Source organism: Cebus imitator, unplaced genomic scaffold (genome assembly GCF_001604975.1).
Source record: "Cebus imitator isolate Cc_AM_T3 unplaced genomic scaffold, Cebus_imitator-1.0 Scaffold404, whole genome shotgun sequence".
Lineage (NCBI taxonomy): Eukaryota > Metazoa > Chordata > Mammalia > Primates > Cebidae > Cebus > Cebus imitator.
Genome location: NW_016107719.1, coordinates 348,953 through 371,551, shown reverse-complemented (window position 1 = coordinate 371,551; position 22,599 = coordinate 348,953). Strand labels below are relative to the sequence as shown.

At 57.0% G+C, this 22,599-nt stretch overlaps 1 protein-coding gene across 1 annotated transcript; it reads left to right on the top strand.

Annotated features, from left to right (window-relative positions):
• Positions 1 to 2,141: 2,141 nt before the first annotated feature.
• Positions 2,142 to 21,079, top strand: RAC2 (Rac family small GTPase 2). The gene is made up of 7 exons (XM_017508930.2): positions 2,142 to 2,322; positions 5,085 to 5,156; positions 14,109 to 14,226; positions 15,011 to 15,073; positions 15,573 to 15,732; positions 19,524 to 19,656; positions 20,306 to 21,079. The coding sequence occupies exons 1-6, from the start codon at positions 2,288 to 2,290 to the stop codon at positions 19,652 to 19,654; spliced, it is 579 nt and encodes a 192-aa protein (XP_017364419.1). The 5' UTR covers positions 2,142 to 2,287; the 3' UTR covers positions 19,655 to 19,656; positions 20,306 to 21,079.
• The last annotated feature ends 1,520 nt before the right edge of the window (positions 21,080 to 22,599 follow it).

The following is a 22,599-nucleotide window of genomic DNA, read 5'->3' as shown; positions in this document are numbered from 1 at the left end:
ACTCCTGACCTCAGGTGATTTGCCTGCCTCGGCCTCTCAAAGTGTTGGGATTACAGGCGTGAGCCACCACACCTGTCTAAAGCCAGTTTAATTGTTTAAATTGATTTAAGAAGTTGCTGGCTGGGTGTGGTGGCTCACACCTGTAATCCCAGCACTTTGAGAGGGCCAAGGCGGGCAGATCACTTGAGGTCGGAAGTTCAAGACCAGCCTAACCAACATGGAGAAACCCTGTCTCTACTAAAAATACAAAATTAGCTGGGCATGGTGGCGCCTGCCTGTAATCCAGCGACTTGCGAGGCTGAGGCAGGAGAATTGCTTGAACCTGGGACGCAGAGGCTGTGGTGAGCTTCAAGAACTAGAAATGATTCTTTAAAAAAATTTATTAAAAAAATTTTTTTATTTGTAATTGATGCATAATCGTACATATTCATGGGGTACGAGGTGATGTTTCCATGCATGCCTACGCCGTATAATGACCAAATCCAGGTAATTCCCGCATCCATCACTTTCAACATTTCTCATTTCTTTGCTGCAACATCTGAAACCTCCTCTCCCAGCTCTCTTGAAATATTCGCGACATTGTGATTTGCTCTAGTCGCCCCACTGTGTGGCAGAACACCAGAACTTGCTCTTCCTGTCTCACGGAAGCTCCACGAATGCTCTTTTTCTGTTCTAGGTTCTAATCTGGGGTATCGCATTGTATTTAATACATTATCCTTTTATTTTTTAAATTAACACGGAGGTTGCCCTAGGGACTAGCAGTGGATGGAAAAATAAAGGGGCAGTGAGGGAAGCAGCCCCAGGGTGGCCACAGGGAACGCCTGGCCTCTCCCACCCAAGGTCTCAGCACAGCCTATGCAAAGCGCAGAGGAGAGACACCGGTTTGCTGGTAACTTTCACAGTTGACTTGCCAGGTGCTGGGGCAGGCGCTTGAGGAAGTTGTATTTCCCTTTCTGTAAAAGTCAATGTTGTGAACCCAGTAACTTGTGTGAATTGCTCTGAAAGGGTTCGGCCTCCGGGTGCCTGGTGGGAATCCTGGGCTCTGCCAGCCAGCAGGCCCTGGCCCTCCGCACCCTCCTTCGGGATTCCTGGCTTGTCCTGAGGGACGGTCCAGGGTGGGTGACCAGTGGCTCTTCCTCTCCCCGCCTCTGTCCCTTCTCCCTGGAGCTGGAAAGGTGTGGGGGTCGGGAGTGATCACAATGATCAGTGAACTTGGTGCCAACTGGGGTGATTGAATGCCCTCCCGAGTGCCCCCCGGAGAGCCCTCGTGGCTAAGGGAGCTCCCCGGGAGCTGGAGGACACAGGCTTTGTCCCCTCAAACAGCAGCTGCAGCCAAGAGCTCCAGTTGGAGAAGAGCTTGGAGTAAACTGAGCCTCGGGCTGCTTTCAGGCTAGGTGGTCAAATGACATCTCAGATCGTCAGTTTTCACATCAGGGAAATGGGCCACAGTTCCTAGCTTCAGCGTGCCTGGTCCCCCAGCGCGGCCTCAGGACAGGCTTGGCGCCTGTGGGGCACTGCCCGCCTCTTCCCCTCAACATGCCCTTCTCCATCCGTGGACCACACCTTCCCTTCCTGCCTCATCACCCCCATCCTCCCACACAGGCCCTTGCCTGGCAGAGCCTCTGGGTCCTGGCTCAAGAAATCTCCCCGAACCTGGAGTGCCCTCTTTAGGGCACATGTTTCAAGAGCCAGCTCCAATGCTGCTTGCAGGCCCCCAGCTTTCCCTCTCGGTAACCCTGAGGTCCTCTCTGTAGAGTCCCTATTGCCCCAGTCACTTCCTGTCTGCTTTCTAATCTCCCGTGATGAAGTCCTGCCTCCCCCTCTGCAAACGGTGTAAACTCCAGGGACCAGCTGTCTCTTGCATCCTGGGATCACTAGCACCTGGTGCTGTGCCTGGCACACAGTAGGCACTCATTAAATGCTGTGCTTAGAACTGAGGTGTAGTTGGAAGCCTCACGTTCTTGGAGAACAGCCTCTGGGCCTGCCCGTGGTCAGGAAGTGAGCCTCCTACCACAGAGGGGAGGCCGGGCGGGGGGCCTGTGAGGATGACCAGGGCTCAGCCCAGCACCTGAGCGCCCCGCCCACCAGCTGCTCTGCCAGACCCATGCTCCGCCCCCTGCAAACGACCTTGAGGGGAGCAGCTTGGGTAAGTTCCCCTTCCGCTTCCTCCCGCCCCACCACTGCTGCTCCTCAGCAGGCGCCTTGCCAGCCTCCACACCCCTTGTGCCTGCAGAAACGCGCCTGGCCCTGAGCTGTCACCACCGACACTGTCCAGGCCCCGGACACGATGCAAGCCATCAAGTGTGTGGTGGTTGGAGATGGGTAGGTGCCTGGCTGGACTTCGTCACAGCCCCAACTAGGATGCCGTGAGATCCTCCTGCCCTGGTGTCCCTGGGGAAGCCCCTGGCCCTGCAGAACTAGGTGTCCCTGGAAGGCAGCTTGGAGGGGTTGCTTCCTTCTTCTCCTAGGGCTCACAGCCAGCACCCTGGGGTCGGCTGAGGACAGCTTCAGCCTCTTCAGCCCACCCCACCCTGGAAGCCATCTGGGTGGAGGGTGCAGGACTGTGGCTGAGAGTGCCTGGGCCCCTCACCTGCACCCCCAAAGCTGGGGGTGGGTCTCCCATGGAGGTGAGCCTCAGCCTTCAACTCTGTGGAAGCACACGGGAAGTGGGAAACCCGAAACTCAACCTTCGTCCCCAGGCTGTCTTGGGCTCTCATCACTGGTTTGGTACTGCTGTGTGGCCTTAGGCAAGTCACAGCATCTCCCTGAACCTCAGCTTAGCCATCTGGGAGGAGGAGGCCTATGCCCTAGGGATGCTGTGGGGTTGCTGGACATAAGCTGAGTGGCTGTCTTGCTTGTAGTGTGTACTCAATAACCACCCCCTGCTGGCACCCCCGACTTTCCCTGACGGGTTGGGGAGGATGTGTGGGGGATGTGGGCGAGGAGCAGAAAGGGCAAGGGGACATTGAGAGACAGAGAGGGGAGGAAGGAGGAGGCCATAGGATAGAGGGTGATTGTGGGGTCTGCAGGGGAGGGGCAGGCTGGGCTGACACCTCAGTTGTTGGATCCCAGTGACCCCAGGCTGTCGTGTCTCCTGCGGACCTCGGTTTCCTCATCTGTAAAATGACGAGCCTAGGCCAGGTGCAGTGGCTCATGCCTGTAGCCCTAGCGCTTTGAGAGGCCAGTTTGGGAGAGTTGCTTGAGACCAGCCTAAGCATCACAGTGAGAACCCATGTCTACAGAAACGTTTTTTTTTTGGGCGGGGGGCGGTCTCGTTCTGTCACTCAGGCTGGAGTATAGTGGCACATTCTTAGCTCACTGCAGCCTCTGCCTCCCAGGTTCAAGTGATTCTCCTGCCTCAGCCTCCTGAGTAGCTGGGATTACAGGTGCATGCCACCACACCTCCCTAACTTTTGTATTTTTAGTAGAGACAGGTTTCGCCATGTTGGTAAGGGGCTGGTCTTGAACTCCTGACCTTGTGATCTGCCCGCCTGGCCTCCCAAAGTGCTGGTATTACAGTTATGAGCCACCAAGCCCGGCCACGAAAACATTTTTGAAAGCCAGGAGTGGGGGCATGCACCTGTAGTCCCAGCTATCAGGAGGCTAAGGTGGGAGACTCGCCTGAGCCCAGGAGTCTGAGGCTGCAGTGAGCTATAATTGTGCCACTGGGTGACAGAGCAAGACGCTGTCTCTTAAAAACACAAAATAAAAGGACAGGTCCCGTTTGTCAATCTGTCGTGCCTGCCAGCAGCCATGTCTTAGGGTCCAACCCACAGGCCCAGCTTGGGGCTTTCTGTAAGTCCATCCCAGCATGCTCTAGCTGGAAGGAGCCTCTTGTCCAGCCCTGCCATGCTACAGAGGAGCAGCCCGAGGCTGTGAGAGACTCAGCTCTCCTGGCCTGGCTCCTGTGGCCCCGACTTTGACTCTGACTCATCCAGGTGGGGGTGGGCCCGTTTGCCTACCAGCCTCAGCTGATTCTGATACATGGCCGCTTATCTGCCCGTGCGGGCCCGGCCCTGTTCACTTCTGCTTTGTATCTGATCTGAAGAGGGGCAGGCGGAAGTCAAGGGTTAACGTCCCAGTCATTCAAAGTTACCTCGGGACAGGCCCTGGGGAGGGCGGTGGTGAGAGGAGAGGATGAGCTGTCTCCTCTGAGCAGGAAGTGACAGAACCAAGCAGGGCAGGGGAAGGCCCAGAGCTGCCCCTTGGTCTCCGGGCTTTGGCTGAGCTACCTGCACCTGCTCCCAGTCCTGAACGCTAGGGGTGGAGGAGGCGCGCAAATAATGGCAACCTCCGATTATCGATCCCTTCCTTCCTATGTACCAGCTCTGGGTTAGCCCGGCCTTCTCTATTTATCCTCTCACCAAACTAGGTCCATTTTACAGGTGGGAAAATGAGTTCGGGGAAGCTATGCAATTTGCCCAAAGCCTCACAGGATTTGAACCCAGCCACTCTGACTCAAACCCTGGCCTGGTAACTGCTCTGCCCTATGGGGAGGTGAGAGGGAAGAGCCGGGTCAGGCCTTCCCTGGCAGCCACCGGCTGCTGCCGTGTGTCAGGCCCTGTGCTAGGTGCTTCGATAGGCGTTGTTGGATTTATTCCTCAGCACACTCTTATGGGGATGGGCTCATCCCGATTTTCTAGATGGAGAAACTGAGGCAGAGGCAGGTTAAGTGACTCGTCCAGGGTCATGCCACTGGTAGGTGGTCCGGCTGGGATCTGAAGCCCAGGTCAGGCGTCGGGGGCCCTTTGGCATGGCCCGAGTTTGTGGGGCACCCCCTCTGTCTCACACCTCTGGTCCCTGGAGAAACCTGTGGGAAATGCAGATTCCCAGCTCTGCGAACATCCGTGGGTCAGAATCTCTGGGGCAGGACCCTGAAGTCTCCACTTTAACAAAATGAACAGGACCTGCAGGCTCTTGGGTGTGAGAACACAGACATGGGGCGTCTCAGATGGGGAGACAGGGGCCCAGAGGGCTAGGCTGGGTGGATGCTGAGGGCTTCTTCGCAGAGGACGGGGCAGAAACCTCCCCATGTCTCCGGCAGAGCCCATGACCGCCGCCCTCTTGCACTTCCTGTCTTTCAGGGCCGTGGGCAAGACCTGCCTTCTCATCAGCTACACCACCAACGCCTTCCCTGGAGAGTACATCCCCACCGTGTGAGTTCCTGGGGACACGCAGGTGCTGGGAGGAGGGGAGAGAACGTCACCAAGTCGACCCGCTTTCAGGCACTTCCTGTGGGCCAGACCCTGTGTGGGCACCCGACGGGGTGCCAGAGCCACAGCCTCCAGCTGGGCAGAGCTGCCTGATGGTCCAGCCGAGAGGACAGCACTGGCACTGAGAAGTGCTGGGGGTGGGGTGGGGGGAAGGGGTGGAAAGGGAGGAAGGAAGGAGGCAGTGGCCTTTAGGCTGGGTCTCCAAGCAAAGCGATGTGGAGGAGACGGCTGGCTTGGGCAGGAGCAGGGGCTGGGGGAGGAGCCTCTGCGGAGGCTGGCTGGGCTGCGGGAGGAGGTGATCCAGAGGGTCCGGCCCCACGGAGCAGGGACACCTGGGGCCGTGGCGTGCTGAGGGGCGGAACAGAGCCATCTGCAGGCCTCAGAGGCCCTGCTCTCTATTGCAGGACGTGGAGGCAGGGCTGCCATCGGAGATGGTGGGAGTGTATTGGCGTCAGACTCAGGAGGGAAGGATGACTGGGGAGGCACCAGGCCCTCTCCGGCCAGCCCTCGGGAGCCCACAAGACTCCTAGGACATTTCCTTGACTCCCTAGCATGGCACTCAAGGCCTCTGATGCCTTCACTCAACCTCCTGCCTGGCCTCGTCACCCGTTACTTGGCTTCAGGCCCTGCCTCCCCTGGACCCTACTGTTCACCACAAGTTCCCTGCACATTCCTGCCCCAGGGCCTTTGCTCAAGCTGTTCCTCTCCCCATAGTGCTTTTTCTCCCCACATCCACCTAAAGCCTCCAGACCCAGCTCCAGTGCCCCCTCCTCCAGGAAGCCTTTCTGGTCTACGGTGAAGGGGTCTCCCCTCCCCAGAGTGACTTTATCTGGCCTTTCCCACGATCATGAGCCTGTGGAGGACAGGGAGCCCCGGCCAGGCCTTTATGGGTCTCCCCATTGTCTTAGCACAGAACCTTCTATGTGGTATCAGACACACATTGCCTTACACACAACACGTGTGTTTTGAGTTGACCTGAATTGAACATCATGGAAGGGACCACAGGAAGATCGATCATAGCCACCACCTAGCAAAGGCCTGCTGCGTGCTGGGCCTGCACAAGATGTCACACACATGTGATTTCATTGGATCCCCTTGGGAGATGGCCATTAGCATGCGCAGGACACCCATGGGGAAGCTGAGCCTCACGGCCACGAAGAGGCTTGCTTCCCAGGCTTACACTGTCCTGTCTGGCTTCAGAGCCAAGGTCCATGCAGAGCCTCGCCGGGGCCCTCATTTCTTGATCTTAATGAAACCCCCTTTTAGGAGCAGGGATCAGGCTCTCCTAGGAAGAGGAGGCAGGCAGAAGGGAGAAGAGACCCCGGAGCTGAGATGCTTCCAGCCCCCCCCCAGAGGATCCCCCACTACCCAACTCCCACCCCAGACTTGAGTGGACTGAGTTCCCTCTGCTGATCTCTCTCCTCGTGACACTTTACTCAGCTGCCTTAGACATCCTGGCCCAGGCCGGAGGAAGGCAGGCAGCCAGGAGAGGGCAGGGAAACTCGGGCAGAGAGCTTAGAGAGCCGACTTTGCCCCAGCTCAGTCCTGATGCTGGTGAGCGCCCCTCTATGCACCTGTCCTTACATACAAAATGGGAATGAGGAATCCTGTCCACTCACTGTCGACCATCAAACTTTATCAGGTGCCTCTCAGTGCCAAGAGAGGGCCGGCTGCAAACCTGAGCAGGGAGGCAGAATTAGGCGTGGAGCCTCCTGCTCAAGGCCATGGTCACAGGCAGGGTGTTGTCATTGCCTGTGTCCCTGGGTCTCTAGATGCTGGCTTGAGACCTCGTCCGGCCTTGGTGCATCCTGGCTGGGTTGGAGGACCCAGTTGCTGAAGGACCTTGGACCAATCACTTCCCCTCTCTGAGCCTCGATTTCCTTTCCTATAAGAGGTAGAGGCTTGGAAGTCCCAAGCTCCTTCCCCGCTCGCCTCCCTTGTGCATTGAGATGGACGGCTGAGGCTGCTGAGGCAGGCTACGGCCAGGTGCCCTCAGCAGCCTGGAGGCCCCTGGTCCCTGGCGGCTCCCAGTGAACTTTGTTTCATCCTGGACAACCTTGCAGAAGCTGGAGGAATGGACCTGGCCAGCTCTACCTTCACAAGACTCTCTGAAGGGTTGGGTGAAGGTGTCCCACTAGGGCCAGCTCCATGCACGTGGCCATCGATCCAACTGCACAAGGCCCCATGCTCAGAAGCGTCCTGCACCTTGTTTAATGCTCTGGTGTCTAAGAATCTTGAAATTCTTATTGATTTTTGAACATGGGACCTGCGCTTCCGTTTTGCACTGGGTCTTGCAAGTTGTATGGTGAATCCTGTGTCACACGCTCCTAGGGCTCTGGGCACGAAGTTTCTCAGTCCCAGGTGAGACCCCAGAGGGTTATCCTGCTACTGCCAATGGCTGTGCCTCTGTGAAGGGCTGGTAATGTCATCACACTGGGCCCTTGACATTGGAGGGGGACGGGGGAGAGAGGGTGGGTTGGGAAAAACCGGCAGCCCCAGGTCTGGCACCTGAGATAAGATGGAGAGAGCTGCTGGGCCGGGGATGGTGGGTTTGCTGGGGGCCGGGGAGGCCGGTGCTGCAGATACAACATCAGAGAAGCCTGAGAGCTGGCTCCCTTGCTGCCAGCCAAGAGGGGTTCCCAGCAAAGGAGTGGGTTTGAACCTTCGGAGCTGACACCTGCCTGAGCAGCCAATCAGTTGCCGGGACTCGCAGGGCTGCCCTGTGATTGGCTCTCACCGTCTCCGCCTGCTCTGTTGTATAGACCCTATACTGGAGCCGGCGGGGTGCTATGAGATCTTTGCATCAAGTCCCCCATTTCGCAGATGGGAGCCTGAGCCTGCTCTGTGGATGGCCCCATGCTAGGTGTTGGGGATATAGAAACATGGCAGGAAGACGGTGCCCTCGGGTGCCTGTGACATAGAGGGGCTCCCCCTTATACCACATCTCCTTAGATCCTGCTCCAATGGAAGCCCTGGTGAGCTTTTAAAACAGAACGTTTGGGGGCTGTGGCTCATGCCTGTAATCCCAGCACTTTGGGAGGCTGAGGAAGGCAGATCATGTGAGCCTAGGGGTTTGAGATCAGCCTGGGCAACATGGAGAAATCCCATCTCTACAAAATAAATACAAAAAGTAGCTGGGCATGGTGGTGTATGCCCGTAGTCCCGGCTACTCGGGAGGCTGAGGTGGGAGGATCGTTTGAGCCTAGGAGGTTGAGGCTGCATTGAGCTATGATCATGCGACTGCACCCCAGTCTGGGCAACAGAGTGAGACCCTGTCTCAAAAACAACCACCAAAAACAAAAAACAACTGAAAGTGATCCTGGCCTAAATCCCTCCTGTGGCTTCCTTCACACTTAAAACCCATCTCGACGTTCAAACCGTGAACAACAGCCCCCTCTCCCCAGCCTCGTTTACCACACTCCCTTACCCACTTCACTCCAAGTACACAGACTGTCTTGGTGACTTCAGCCTCCCCAACCTCTTCACTCCCCTTGATACCCGGAACCCTCCTCACTTCCCGTCATTCATTCCTTGCCTAGACATCGCCTCCTGACCCCCTGTCTAAAGCAGCCCCCCGCCTCCACCCTGCCCTCTCCATCTCTCTGTCCCACCACCCTGCTCAACTGTCTTCACAGCCCCCACACCCCGGCTTCATCTTACTGCTCCTTCACTGCCGCTCCTCCTCTGGGATGGAAGCTCCCTGAGGACAGGGCCCTCATCTGCCTCACTCCCTGCCACTGTGTCAGTTTCTAGAACAGAGCTGAGCGCCTCCCTCCCCACAGGCAGGCAGGCAGGCAGGCAGGCAGGGGTCAGCTCTGCACAGAAGAAGGTGTGTTGCTAATTGAAGTTGAATCGTTTGGCACTGAATTTTCACTTTCATTTGAAATCCTCTCTTGCGTGAACTAGCGCATCCAGCCTGGGATTCCGGTAAGCAGGGTGACATCAGCCTCCCTAGCTGTGTGCGCCAGTCTCCAGCCTCTGCCTTAGCTCAGGCCCCTCTTCTGTCGGGTATTCTGTTCCCTCCTGCCCCACCTCTCCCCACCCTGTGACACCTCCAGCTGCCTTCATCTTTCACCAATGACATGGTAAGGGCCTCCCCTCCCGGCTGACCTGCCAATTTCCCCTCTGGCCCCTCCCTAAGACTTCTCCAAGAGGGACCTTTTCTTTTCTTTTTTTTTTTGAGACAGAGTTTCACTCTGTTGCCAGGCTGGAGTGCAGCAGCACGATCTTGGCTCCCTGCAACCTCCGCTTCCCTGGTTCAAGGAATTCTCCTGCCTCAGCCTCCCGAGTAGCTGGGACTATAGGTGTGTGCCACCATGCCCAGCTATTTTTTGTATTTTTAACAGAGACAGGGTTTCCCCATGTTGGCCAGGATGGTCTCGATTTCTTGACCTCATGATCCACCCTCCTCAGCCTGCCAAAGTGCTGGGATTACAGGCGTGAGCCACCACGTCCGGCAGGGACCTTTTCTAAATGCAAATCTGATCTCATCACCCCTGCCTGGTTTGGCGCCGTGGGGGCTCCCCATTGACCTGAGAACAAAGATCTGACTGGTCCAGGCCCCTCTGACTTCAATCCTTCCTCACCCCCAAGTCACCAGCCATGTGTGCCCTGTGGTCTCTGGGTTCCTCGAATGCACCATCCTTCCTCCCTGGGGGTGGGCTTCACTAGTGGTCAGGTGATCCCTGGGTGCTATACAACGGAGCAGGCGGGGACGACGAGAGCCAATCACGGGGCAGTCCTGAGAGTCCCGGCAACTGATTGGCTGCTCATGGCTGGCAGCAGGGGAGCCAGCGCTCAGGCTTATCTGATCTTGTATCTGCAGCACCGCACCGGCCTCCCCAACCCCCTTCCCCCTGCCCCATTCCCTCCTCCACTCTATTCCAGGCCCGGCCTCAGAGTTCTACAGGCTCTGGGTGAAAACACGGTATCCACTGTCTCCAACTCTTTTTTCAGCCATGAAATAGCGGCGATGCTTACCATGTGGGCTTTTTCTGAATTGGGTAACAGGATCTAGCCTTGCTCTGCCACCCACTGGCTGGGAGATCTTGGGCAAGTCCCTTCCTCTTTGTGAGCCTCAATTTCTTCATCCAGAAAATAGGGTGAGGGTTGGCCATGGTGGTTGATGTGTAAGGTTCCTCTCTGGTCCTGGCTGCCTGTAGGTCTCTCTCTCTCTCTCTCTCTGTCTCTCTCTCTCTCTCTTTCTCTCAAGACAGAGTCTCACTTTTGTTGCCCAGGCTGGAGTGCAATGGTGCCATCTCTGCTCACTGCAACCTCCGCCTCCCAGATTCAGGTTATTCTCCTACCTCGGCTTCCCAAGTAGCTGGGATTACAGGCGTCCACCACCATGCCCAGCTAATTTTTGTGTTTTTAGTAGAGATGGGGTTTCACCATGATGGCCAGGCTGGTCTTGAACTCCTGACCTCAGGTGATCCACCCGCCTCGGCCTCCCAAAGGGCTGGGATTACAGGCATGAGCTACAGTGCTCAGCCACCTGTGGGTCTCTTATGTAAGGGGGACCCTCGGAGGTGTCACACCATTGACATATCCCTGTAGCTGTCCCTCTGGTTCTCTGGGGAGGGGCCCAGTGGCAGGAGCATTTGGGGGCATGGAAGATGAGACTGCTCAGCTTCTTAGCATCTCCCAATGGGGTGGCTTGAACATCCTCTGTTTTTTTGGATTCTCCTAATGACCCCAAGAAATAATTTTCCCCTCCACTTTAAAGAGATTGAGGCTCAGAGAAGTTAGGTTACTCACCCAGGGTCACACAGCTAGGATGTCCTGGCTTCACAAAGAGCTCTTTGTCCCCACCAACAAGCAAGGTCCTTGACCTCTTCAGGCCTCACTTTCCTCATCTGTCTAATGGGTGTAACTTAAGATCCTTTTGTGTTAGATCACATGAGCCTTCAAGACCTAACATACAAAGAACCTCAGCCCCCTGCCTGGCCTCAGAGGAGGTGGCTGGTGCTTCTTAAGGTCCCAGCTCTTTCCCCATCACCATGGCCCAAAGATCCCAGGGATGACTCAGAGGAGACAGGTGCCTTTGGTTTGGGGAATATCGGGGGGCTTCTTGGCACTAGCCTTTTAGCTGGACGTTAGAGGAGAGAGTGTCCAAGCATTTCCCAAAGTTGTGTTACTGGTCAAAACCAGAAAAACAACACACGAACTGCTTTTTCCATCATGCCCAGCTGTGTCTCCCTGGACAGCGCCTTCTTCCTGAGATCCCACAGCAGGGTAGGTGGTACCCAAAGCAGGCGCAAGGCAGCATCTCCTGTGCACCAGATCCTGGGCCGGCCCCAGGGTGCAGTGACAAACAGGTCAGGTTTAGTGCCTGCCACCTGGGAGGCCAAGTTCCCCAAGGAGTGCTGCTTTAGGTGGGGTGGGCGCCCCGACATGGCTGCAGGTCAGGAAGGGCTTCTTGGAGGAGGTGACATTGAGCAGGGGCTGGAGGGATGAGTAAAAGCCTGGCAGTGGGAAGGAAGAGGAGGGAGAGCGGAAGGAAATCGGGAAGACAGGGGCCACTGTTTGCACGCACTTTCCAGACAGGTGGGAACAGGGCCGTCTGAGGAACTGAGAGGTGACCAGGAATCCTGTCCAGGGCCGGACAAGCACAGTATATTAAAAAGGCCGGGCTGCCCACCGGCACCCGGTGAATGCAGGTGGAAGGGAATTAAACCAAAGTGAGCTGAAACCCTTCGGATGCCACCTCGTCCAGGAAGTCCTCAGAGAATGCTACTCAGTGTTGGGCTGCAGAAGCACTAATGCTTCAGAGTAACAGGAGCAAAAGTTTGGAGGGGTGGGCAGCCTGGAGGGTGCGGGGGCCAGAGGTTAGATTGGTGAGAACATTTGGACAGCTAAGGTGGGAAGGACATTCTGGGCAGGGGCTTCGTGTGGACCAGCACGAGGAGGTGGGCAGTGTGAGCCTTTCCTGGGAAACAGCTTGGCTGGTGTGTGAAGGGAGAAGTAGGAGGAGAAGCCCAAGGAGGAGCTGGAGGTCTCAGTGGACGAGGTCAGGAGATGAGGCACAGGGCCTGTGTGGGTGACCACAGTGTGTAGGTGAGAGGGATTCCCTAGCCCTCGGGGGCAGGCTGTGCCCTGGGGCAGTGAACACTGCTTGTGATCACTGGTTTCTTACCTAGTTTGGTCACTCACTGGCTGTGTGGCCTTGGGCAAGTCACTGCCTCTCTCTGAACCCAGTTTTCTCTTCCACAGCGTTGGGAGCCAGCACTTTCCTTGAGGGGATGTGTGTAGTGAGAACTGGCTTGCAAAACCTCACCTGCTCCGAGCTTGGAGTCCTGGGCTGGCCCTCCCAGCGTTCTTTGGGCTTCCCCCTCTCTGACGTTTGTCAGGCCCCTCGCCCCGTGTCTGGCTTCCTGCCAGCTGTGAGGGTCATCAGGCTTGTGCTCCTCGGTGGCGCCAGCACTGGCTCTGCACCCGATGCATAGTAGGTGCTCAGCAAATGCATCTGGAGGCTTGTTCTGTGGCCCTGCAGGGCTCTCTGGGTCTTGTGGGAGATGCTGGGAGTCAAAGTCAGTGCCCCACACTATCCCCTCGGCAGCACGTGTCGCCCAGGCGTGATCTCAGCTCACTGAAACCTCTGCCTCCTGGGTTCAAGCGATTCTCCTGCCTCAGCCTCCTGAGTAACTGGGGTTACAGGCGTGCACCACCATGCTTGGCTAACTTTTTGTATTTTTAGTAGAGATGTGTTTCCCTGTGTTAGCCAGGATAGTCTTGATCTCCTGACCTTGTGATCTTCCTGCCTCGGCCCCGCAAAGTGCTGGGATTACAGGCCTGATCCACCACGCCCGGCCCAGCACATGCCTTTCCACCATGTGCTATAGCCCTTCCCGTGGTCCATGACTGACGGCTTTCACATGCACTCTGGGGTGCGCTAGAAGGCTCCAGAAGCAGCCCTCTTCCCCTGGGAGATGCGAGTTGAATGGCAACCCCAGCTTCCTGCCGTCTCTGGGGGTGCTCTGAGCGCCATCTGTACTGTCACTTAGGCAGCCCCAGCAGGACTGAGTACTGGTGGCCCACCGCCGTGACAGCTCAACCGCCCGCCCTGTGTCAGCTGCTGCCCCCTCCCTTATACCTTCCCAGTCCCTTCTGCAGCGTCCTGGGGCCACCTCCCAAATAAACCCCTCGCACCACCTCCTTGTCTCAGAGTTTGCTTCTGGGGGGACCCAGCCTGAGATGGGATGAACATTCATTCAACGAATATTGAGGCTGGGCGCTGAGGCTCACGCCTGTAATTCCCAGCACTTTGAGAGGTCGAGCTGGGCGGATCACCTGAGGTCAGGAGTTCGAGACCAGCCTGGCCAACATGGTGAAACCCCATCTCTACTAAAAATACAAAAATTAGCCAGGCGTGGTGGCGCACGCCTGTAATCCCAGCTACTCTGGAGGCTGAGGCAGGAGAATTGCCTGAACCCAGGGGGCAGAGGTTGCAGTGAGCTGAGATCGCACCACTGCACTCCAGCCTTGGCGACAGAGTGACTCGATTTCAAAAACAAAAACCGAAAAAGCAAAAAACAAACATTGAGTGACAACCTCACTGCGCAGCCTAGGAAGATAATTAAGTTTATTCTCATCGAGACTTGGAGGAAAAGTTACATAGCCTTAAACAGCAACCTTTCCAAAGGACAGATATGGGTAGAAAAAGGATTAAGAGATAATCTTTTTCTCTTCTTGTTTACTTGTATTAGATTTTTAAAAAATATAATGAATCAGTAATGAAACAAACAAAACCCAACTGCAAATGCTGTGTGACTTTGAGCCAGTGTCAGGCTGTCTCTGAGTCTCAGCCTCCGAATGGAGTGACGCGGGGCTGGACCACAGTCCCCAGGTTCTGGGGTTTGAGATTGACCTTGCCTCTGCCTTGTCTGCTCCCCACAGGTTTGACAACTATTCAGCCAACGTGATGGTGGACAGCAAGCCCGTGAACCTGGGGCTGTGGGACACTGCCGGGCAGGAGGACTACGACCGCCTCCGGCCGCTTTCCTACCCACAGACGGTGTGCTGCTCCCACTCACCTTGCCGCCCTGACCTCTGCTGTCTCCGTTCCCTCCACCTGGGGTGCCTTTCCAGCCAGCTCAGCCTGGGAAACCCTTACTCTCCCCTGAAGGCCCAGCTCAAGGGGTCTGCCTGCCTTGCACATCCCCAGCAGAGCAGCGCCTCCTCTCACTCCCCCGGCCCTGCGCTGGTTCCCCATCCTCACCGTGCCCATCCTCCCACCCCACTGCCTCCTGGGCACCCCCTGTTTCCGGTGGTGGACTCTGCACAGGGCCCCAGGAGCAGCCCAGGATGGTGATCCCTGGGAGTGCGGGGGGATGGGGAGAGGTGGAGGATGCCTGTAGGTGGCTCCCGGGTCCCCACTCTTCCTCCAGGGAGGGCAGGGAGGCGGCTGAGGCCAGTGATCAAGATGGCAGAGAGTATGGATTGGAGTTTGGATTCTGGAATGCCAGATCCTCCCCTCGCCAGGGTGCGCCTCGGCAAACTCTTTAGCCTCTGGATGCCTCACTTTCCCCATCTGAGGAATGGGGCTAGCAGCAGTGCTGCTGCAGTGACGTGCAACGACAACCACTTCGCAGACGCCCTGGCCTTTAGTAAGCGTCCTAATGGACGGCAGCCTGCTGGAAGAGGCGAGAGGGTGTCTCTGCTCTGCCCAGCCCCTAAGTCCCCAGCGTCCCTGGGCTCCTCCGCCCTCAGGGAGCCCCAAGCTCCACCTCTCGGTGGCTGCCACGGTGGCACACCTCCGGGCCCTTCTCACTGGCGACCCTCACCTGCTCTGTCCCCAGGACGTCTTCCTCATCTGCTTCTCCCTCGTCAGCCCTGCCTCCTATGAGAACGTCCGAGCCAAGGTGAGCTGGACAGAGTGGGCCTTGGGGGCGCTGGGGCAGGTGACCCCGAGGGACAGAGGGAGGAACTGGTAACTCTAGGCTGGTCCCGGGGGCAGCAGAGGCCACATGCAGAGAGGGTTCCCAGTGCCAACCAGGGCTGGCAAGGGGACTGAGGGGGTGAGATTTGGAGGGTCTGGGGTGGGGCGGGTGCTGCCATAGTTAGCTTTCCACCCACCTTCCGAGGCTGCGTCCTCCTCCCCCCGCAACCTCGCATCCGCCTCCGATTGCCACATAACCTCGTGCTTGCTTCTTATGTCTGCACAAAACCTCGCCGCCTCCTTCCTGCACAACCTCGCGGCCTCCCCTACCTGTGCCACCTCCGTCTCTCCTCCCCCTCATGCCCACCTCTGATCTTCTCGCAGCCTGGTGCCCCTCTTCTCCCCACACCCTCTGCTCCCCAGACAACCTCGTGCCCCTCTTGACCCAGACAACCTTGCGTTCCCCGCCCCCACCCGTCCAGTGGTTCCCGGAAGTGCGGCACCACTGCCCCAGCACACCCATCATCCTGGTGGGCACCAAGCTGGACCTGCGGGACGACAAGGACACCATCGAGAAACTGAAAGAGAAGAAGCTGGCTCCCATCACCTACCCGCAGGGCCTGGCACTGGCCAAGGAGATTGGTACGGGCCTTGGGCTCAGAGAGGGGAGCTGGCTGCAGGGGAGCCCTGGCTTGGCCTTGTGGTGTGATTGCGAATACGAGCTGCAGGGCCAGGCTATGCTGTTCCAACTTACCTGTGCTGTGTATTTGCTGTGTGACCTCAGGCGAGTCGTGTAGCCTCTCTGTGTCTATGTTTACTTATCAGAAAAGCATGGGATAGTGATAGCTCCTGCCTCCTGGGGTGGTTGGAGGAATTAAATGAGTTAATACAGGTGGAGCTCCCACACATGCATGTGGGAAGCACTCTGTTAGCTGGTAGTTGTCCCAGTAGTATTTGTAGTATCTATTAATAGATACTGAAAATAAGGAGGTATGTTTTGAGCAGACAGAAGCAGAGACTGAGTGGGGTGCAGTGGTTGCTTGGAGGATAAGTGGCAAGTCAGACTTGGGTGTTCTGGGAAGGCTTCCTGGAGGAGGTGGCCCCGAGTTAGATCTGAAGGGTGACACATTCCCTTCCACTGCCTTCTCGCCTCCCTTTCCCCATCCCCTTGGCTTCTCAGCTCAGCTCCTCTTTGCCTCCAAGTCACTGGGCTGGAGAAGTATGGTAACTTCTCAAGGTCGTCCAGCTAGTAGGTGGCCCAGCGATTTTTGAAGGAAGGACAGCAAATTGTTGGCTCACTGCTGGGGCAGGGTGGGGGGGTGCTTCTTTGTAGTGGCTCAGGGCTGCCTGCACCAGGGAGGTGACGACCATGGGTCTGGCTTCCTGCATGGTGCCCAGGACTGCTGGCTCTGTCCCTGTCCCTGGTAGGTCCCAATGTGCATGTAGCCCAGGGATCCCTGCCCAAGAGCCCAGGGCCACCAGCTGAGTTTGGTCACCGTGAGCCGTGCCCTCTGCCTCGCCACAGGGCTCTGCAGGCCCAGGGTTTGGCCCCGGAATTGAATCTGCTAGACCTCCCCCCTGCCTCGCTGCCCCAGCCCCAACACTCCTCCCCCTGCCGGAACTGGGAGGGCCCTGGGGACTCACATGTCATCACAGGAAGGGAAACCGCAGCCACCACCTCCCTCCTCCCCTGACTGGCGTGGTGACACGGCCATCTTCCCCAGGGGCCTCGGACTGTGGCTCACACCCTGGGTCCCTTCCCCTGTCCTGGGGCCACAGCTCCCTGGGGCCTGCTGGTCCTTCCTTGCAAGTATCAGGGATTCATCCTTGCCTTCTCTTTCTGACCGACAGCAGCCCCCTCCTCCTTCCGCTCAGGGTGCAGCTCTCTAGCCTGCGGTCTGCTGTCACTGACCCCTCCCTTGCAAAGTGCACTGGAGGCCTGGGTCCCGGTCTTGGCTGTGACGCTGATTGGCTGTATGACCTTGGGTTAGTGACTGCTCCTCTCTGGGCCTCAGCCTCCCTATCCGCATGAGCTGGCCTGGACAGTCCCCACAGGCCCTCTCTCCTCTAGGGTGGTGACTCAGGCCTCCTGGCTTGGCCTGTAGCCAGCGTCTCCTGGCTGACTAGCTGGGTACGGGCAGTGATTCTGACTGCGCCTCAGACCAGCTCAGGCCTGGGGGGTATTCTGGGGGCACTGGCAGGGCTAGTGAGGAAGGCAGCAGCTGCCTCTGCCCACCTGGGCTCCCCAGCCCTGGGATGACGAGTTTTGGGGGCAGCCCTGAGCCCAGCTGATGATCACGGCTGACATGGACCCAGCACTTCCTGGGAGCTGCTTCCCAGCAGCTACGATGAAGGACTCTCGTCACCTCCGCTTTACAGCAGGGGAACAGGCTCGGGAGGACAAGTTGCTGGCTTAAGGCCACCCAGCCAGGACGTGGCCCAGCCCAGATTCCAGTGGGAGTGGACTGGCTACCCAAGCCACAAAGCTGAGGGCCATCTGCCCTCCCCCCAGCCCCCTCGCCCTCCCCGCCCGCTCCATGGCTCCCCTGCCCCTGCCTCAGCTGGACGAGCCATTGCTGGGCAGTAAGTCCTACACAGACAGGAGACCGAGGCTCGGAGACGAGGGACCGGCTAAGTCCTAGAGGTCAGAGGCAGAACCAAAGTGAGCCCTAGCCCCCTGGCTCAGGACCCTTGTCCTGGGTGGGTGCCAGTGAAAAGGCAGCTGGTGGATGTGGGGGAAGTGGACGCAGATGTAGTCCCTCATAGGGAGACAGTGGCCAAGTGCCCAGTGATGCCTCCTCAACAGAGGGGGCTGTGGTGACCAGACTCTGGGCTGAGCTCAGGGCACCCTGCTCGTGCCAGCCAAGCCCCATGCCAGCCACTGCCCATGATCCCGGGTGGGCGTACATGCCTCCAGGTAGAGGGGAAACCCCCAGCATGTGATTTAGACCAAGTGACATCCTCTCTGAGCCTCATGTCCCTGCCTCACCCTTCCTTTCTCCCCAGCATGGGGCCTCAGTGGGCTCCCCTGTTCCAGGGGCCGCCCCTCCCAAGACCCCAACTCCTCCTCCCAGCTCTGTGCCTTCGGGCCGTGGCTTCCCCTGTTTCCTGGTTTGTGAAGTGGGAAATCACAGTGTTTCTTCATGGTGGTGTTGGAAGTGCGCAGCTCAGTGCCTGGCACAGAGCAGGTGGCAAGCAGCGTCCATCCCCTTCTTTCCTGCTGCAGAGAAGCAAGCCGGCTTCGGCGGAGGGCCAGAGTGCCCTCTCCTCCCGTCACCTTCCTCTCGGTTCTAAAATCAGTCCCCAGGCCAGCACGTGTCTCAGAAGAAGGGGTTTTGTGGTTTTTCATTTCAGGGAAATGGTGTGGCTTGAAATGGACATGGGAAGTCACACAGGCTCTTTGCCGAAGGTCGTGTGACACTGTCCCTGGGGGTGGGGGCCCAGCCTGCCTTTCTCCCCATCTGTGCCATGGGCTGTAGCCCTGAGGGATCTTCATGTGGGAGAAGGCTGGGCCTCCCACGGGAGGAAGGGGGGCTCTCCAATTCCACTCCTCCCAGAAGGCCCCCAGCTGTGTCCAGGTAGAGGGAATATGCCCAGCGTGTGCCTTTGGGTGAGTCACACACTCTCCACCAGCCTCAGTTTCCTAGTCTGTAAGATGGGGATGCTGCTAAGGAAGGGGCAGATGAAGTTGGGAAGCTCCTGGGGAGGGGCCACGAGGGCTTCAGGCCTCCTGGGGTCTGTTTGCAACCCTGGGAGAACCCTGGAGGGATGGACAAGGCAATTTTTCTCTTTTCTCCTTTTTTTTTTTTTTTTTTTTGAGATGGAGTCTCATTCTGTTGCCCAGGCTGGAGTACAGTGGCACGATCTCGGCTTATTGTAGCCTCCGCCTCCAGGGTTCAAGTGATTCTCCTGCCTCAGCCTCCCGAGTGGCTGGGACTCTGTAGCAGTGCGCCACCTCACCTGGCTAATTTTCGTATTTTTAGTAGAAACTGGGTTTCACTATATGGGACAGACTGGTCTCAAACTCCTGACCTTGGAAAAGGCAATTTTTTTAGAAGAAGGTGAGGCTTCCAGAGATTTGGTCACTGATGCTTGAGCCCTTTCCTTCCCAGAAAAGCATCAAAATTCCTGCCTTCTTTCCACGAATTAAGAGCTATGTGTCCAAGGAAGACAAAGACCTGCCTTGTAGGTCTTAGTCTCTCAGTGAATTCAAGCTCGCTATTTCAGACATGAGGAAACTGAGGCACAGTGACGTTAAACTCCCTGCTCCAGGTGACACAGACCCCAGGTGGCCGCACTGGGACTGGAACCTGGATAGTGGCCCCCACAGCCTGGTGTTGTTCAGTTGTATGGCGTGGGAGGGGTGTTGGACCAGAGCCCCCACCCTTCCCTGACTTAGGCCTTGCTTTCCTGCTGTCCACCCCCCCAACCAGACTCGGTGAAATACCTGGAGTGCTCAGCCCTCACCCAGAGAGGCCTGAAAACCGTGTTCGATGAGGCCATCCGGGCCGTGCTGTGCCCTCAGCCCACGCGGCCGCAGAAACGCCCCTGCAGCATCCTCTAGGGGTAAGAGTCCCCCCTCTAGTGCTCTGTGACCCCCAACTCCCATACACAGCAGGCCCTTGATGAGATGTGGCCTTTGGTTCACTGTGAGTGGCATTTAGGTCAGGACAAAAAGAAGCTGGGTATGGAGGTAGCCTCAGTTTCCCCAGCCTCCTTGTCATTTGCCTGGGCCAGTCCCACTCTCTGAAGCTCATCTCTCAGAGGCAAGGCCCAAGGTGCAAACAAATGCCTGGTAAGCCCTCCTACCCACCGGACCAGGGAGTGGGATGTCATGGAGCTTCCACTCTGCCCATTCCTGCAGGGGGTGATGGGAAAAAGATGCTTTGGCCCCTGGCGCCAGGAGAACCCAGTTGAGCTAGGGAGACCTTGCACCCACAAACGCGGGTGGAGGTGGGACAGACTGAGCTATGAGACTCAGAGGGCAGCTAGCGGGGTGCGTATGAGTTGGAGGCAGCCCGCAAGGCTTCCTGGAAGTGTGGGACAAGAAGGACAGAGAGGCCTGGTGAGGTGGGGAGGGCAGGATGGCCAGTCCTGGCGGGAGGCAAACCTTGAGCAAAGGCCCAGAGGTGGGAATGAGCTGTGAGCCAGGAAGGCGAGAGCTGTGGACTCCGCACATCCCCAAATTCTCTTCCCCTGCTTACCTTCCTTTCAGGTTGCACCCCAGCTCTCCCAACCAGATGGGTCTGATCTTCCAGGGTCCCCACCCAAAGCCTGATGGCACCCTGGCTGGCCACGCCATCCCCTCCCTCTGGCGTTTCTTAGCAGATGGCTGCAGAGCTTTGTCAATGGTCTTTTCTGTACCGGAAGCCTCCTGAGGCCAGGAAGGTGCAAATTTGCAGGCGCTGCATCCCAAGCCCCTCATGCTCCTGCCTTTCTGAGGGCCAGAGGGGAGCCCCAGGACCCATCCAACCACCCCTGCGTTCCTGCCGTCAGTGCCAGCTGCCGCCTGTGGAAGCATCCACCCGTTCACTCAGTCCCACTCCACGCCTGACTCCCCTCTGCAAACTGCAGGCCAGATGGTTGCCGCCACCACTGTGTTCCTTCAGGGACAGGGCTCTTACTCCCTCCTGAGGCAGCCTGCTCTAATATAGATAGTCCTGCTTGTCAGAGAGTTCTTCTACCCAGCAAAAACGAGTGTCTCAGAAGTGTGCTCCTCTGGCCTCAGTTCTCCTTTTTTGGGACAACATAAAACAAATCGAATTTTCTACATCTCTGGGGGTATCTGCTCAGCTGGTGGAAAGTCTGGGTTCAACACAGCCCCTGCCATCTCTTAAGACTTCTGCCCCACTCACAGGATCCCGAGCTGCACTTAACCTGTGAGAGTCTTAAAACTTTTAAACCTTGCCAGTCAGGACTTTTGCTATTGCAAATAGAAAACCCAATTCAACCTGCTTAAGCAGAAAATAAATTTATTGATTTAAGTTTGGAGATATCATGATTTCAGGTGCAGCTTGATCAAGGGGTTCAAATGATGTCATCAAGGCTTGTTTAGCTCTGGGCTCTGCCTTCTGCTGGCTGGTTCATTCTCAGGCAGGTAACTTAGGGCTTCGTCCTTCCAAGTTCAAGTTCAGGGCTTCATGCTTCCAAGTTCAAGTTCAGCCAAAGAGAGCAAATGTCTATCCCAGGCAAAGTTCTAACTAAGGTTTACTGTGATTGGACCAGCTTAGGTCCTAGGCCCCCTTGCAACCAATCATATTTGTCAGAGCCGTGCCGTGCTGTGCTGTGCTCTGATTGGCCAGGTCTGAACCATATGCCGTGCCAGAACAGAATTGTGGCAACCCCAGGGAGAGCATGTGTGCCAGGGAGGGACGGTGGGTTCCAAAGTGGGCTGAGAGCCTGGCGGGAATTTGGGAATTTGGGCCCGGAACCCTCAACTTCCACTACTGGAGGTCATGAGAAAGTGTTCAGTTCAGCAGTGAAAAGAAATGGTGCTGGACCCGGCAGGTGCTAAGCAAAGGGGAGTTTCTTTAAAAGAGAGGCGGAGTTGTTGTGAGGATTTAGGAAGTCAGACATGAGCTCCACGGTGCCTGACACACTCAGTCCCACCTCGGGGCTTGCTAAGTCCTGGGGAGGTGCCAGACCTCCCCCTCCTGCAGACAGTTACTCTCCTCTATCTCAACTTCTCACTCATTCATCAAACACACATTTATTGAGCACCTCTTCTGTGCCAGGCACTGTTCTAGGTGCAGGGGATCCAGCAGTGCCCAAGAGCCCCTGCCCTCAGGAGGCAGACACTCTAGAGAGACTAAGATCTAAGGGCCCACCCCTGACAACCCAGAAGACCCCAATTTGCAGCCCATGAAATGCTTGAGTTTCCACATTGTGCTTTCCCAGAGCTCCCAGCCAACCACATTGTCCCCATAAGTCCCCATGCTCTGAAGCAGAACCCCCCCAGCAGCTCACTCACCTCCTGGGAGCCCCCCTTAAGAGGGACTTGTTGCAGAGGGGAAACCCATTTGCTTTTCTTAGTTTCAGGTCAGATAAAGTCATGATGTTTTTAAAGTTACTTCTCTTCCAAAACAGAAAGGAAATACTAAAACCTGCCCATCCACGGCACAATACAGAGGGAGATGGCCAGGACCCCATATCCTAGAACGTTTGGTATCTAAGATCCCTGAGTCAGAACTGCAGTTGGCCAGGGTCTGAGGAGGCCTCTTTCTGCTCCCTCCTCCTCACAGAGCCTTGGGATAAACCCCAGAGTGTCTACAACAAACCATGGCCCTGGAGGCCTGGCCATCCTCTGCCTCCCGTTCTTATTGCACTCACGCCTCTACCATCAGACTGGACTCTCATTGCACTCACGCCTCTACCGTCAGACTGGACTCTCATTGCACTGACACCTCTACCGTCAGACTGGACTCTCATTGCTCTTACGCCTCTACCGTCAGACTGGACTCTCATTGCACTGACACCTCTACCGTCAGACTGGACTCTCAATTGCTCTCA

Bases quoted from the DNA above. Each gene is read 5' to 3' on its own strand.
- RAC2 (XM_017508930.2), top strand. From the start codon at position 2,288: ATGCAAGCCATCAAGTGTGTGGTGGTTGGAGATGG. The intron at 15,074-15,572 runs GTGAGCTGGACA...CCACCCGTCCAG, and splicing joins ATGAGAACGTCCGAGCCAAG to TGGTTCCCGGAAGTGCGGCA. The intron at 15,733-19,523 runs GTACGGGCCTTG...CCCCCCAACCAG, and splicing joins GGCACTGGCCAAGGAGATTG to ACTCGGTGAAATACCTGGAG.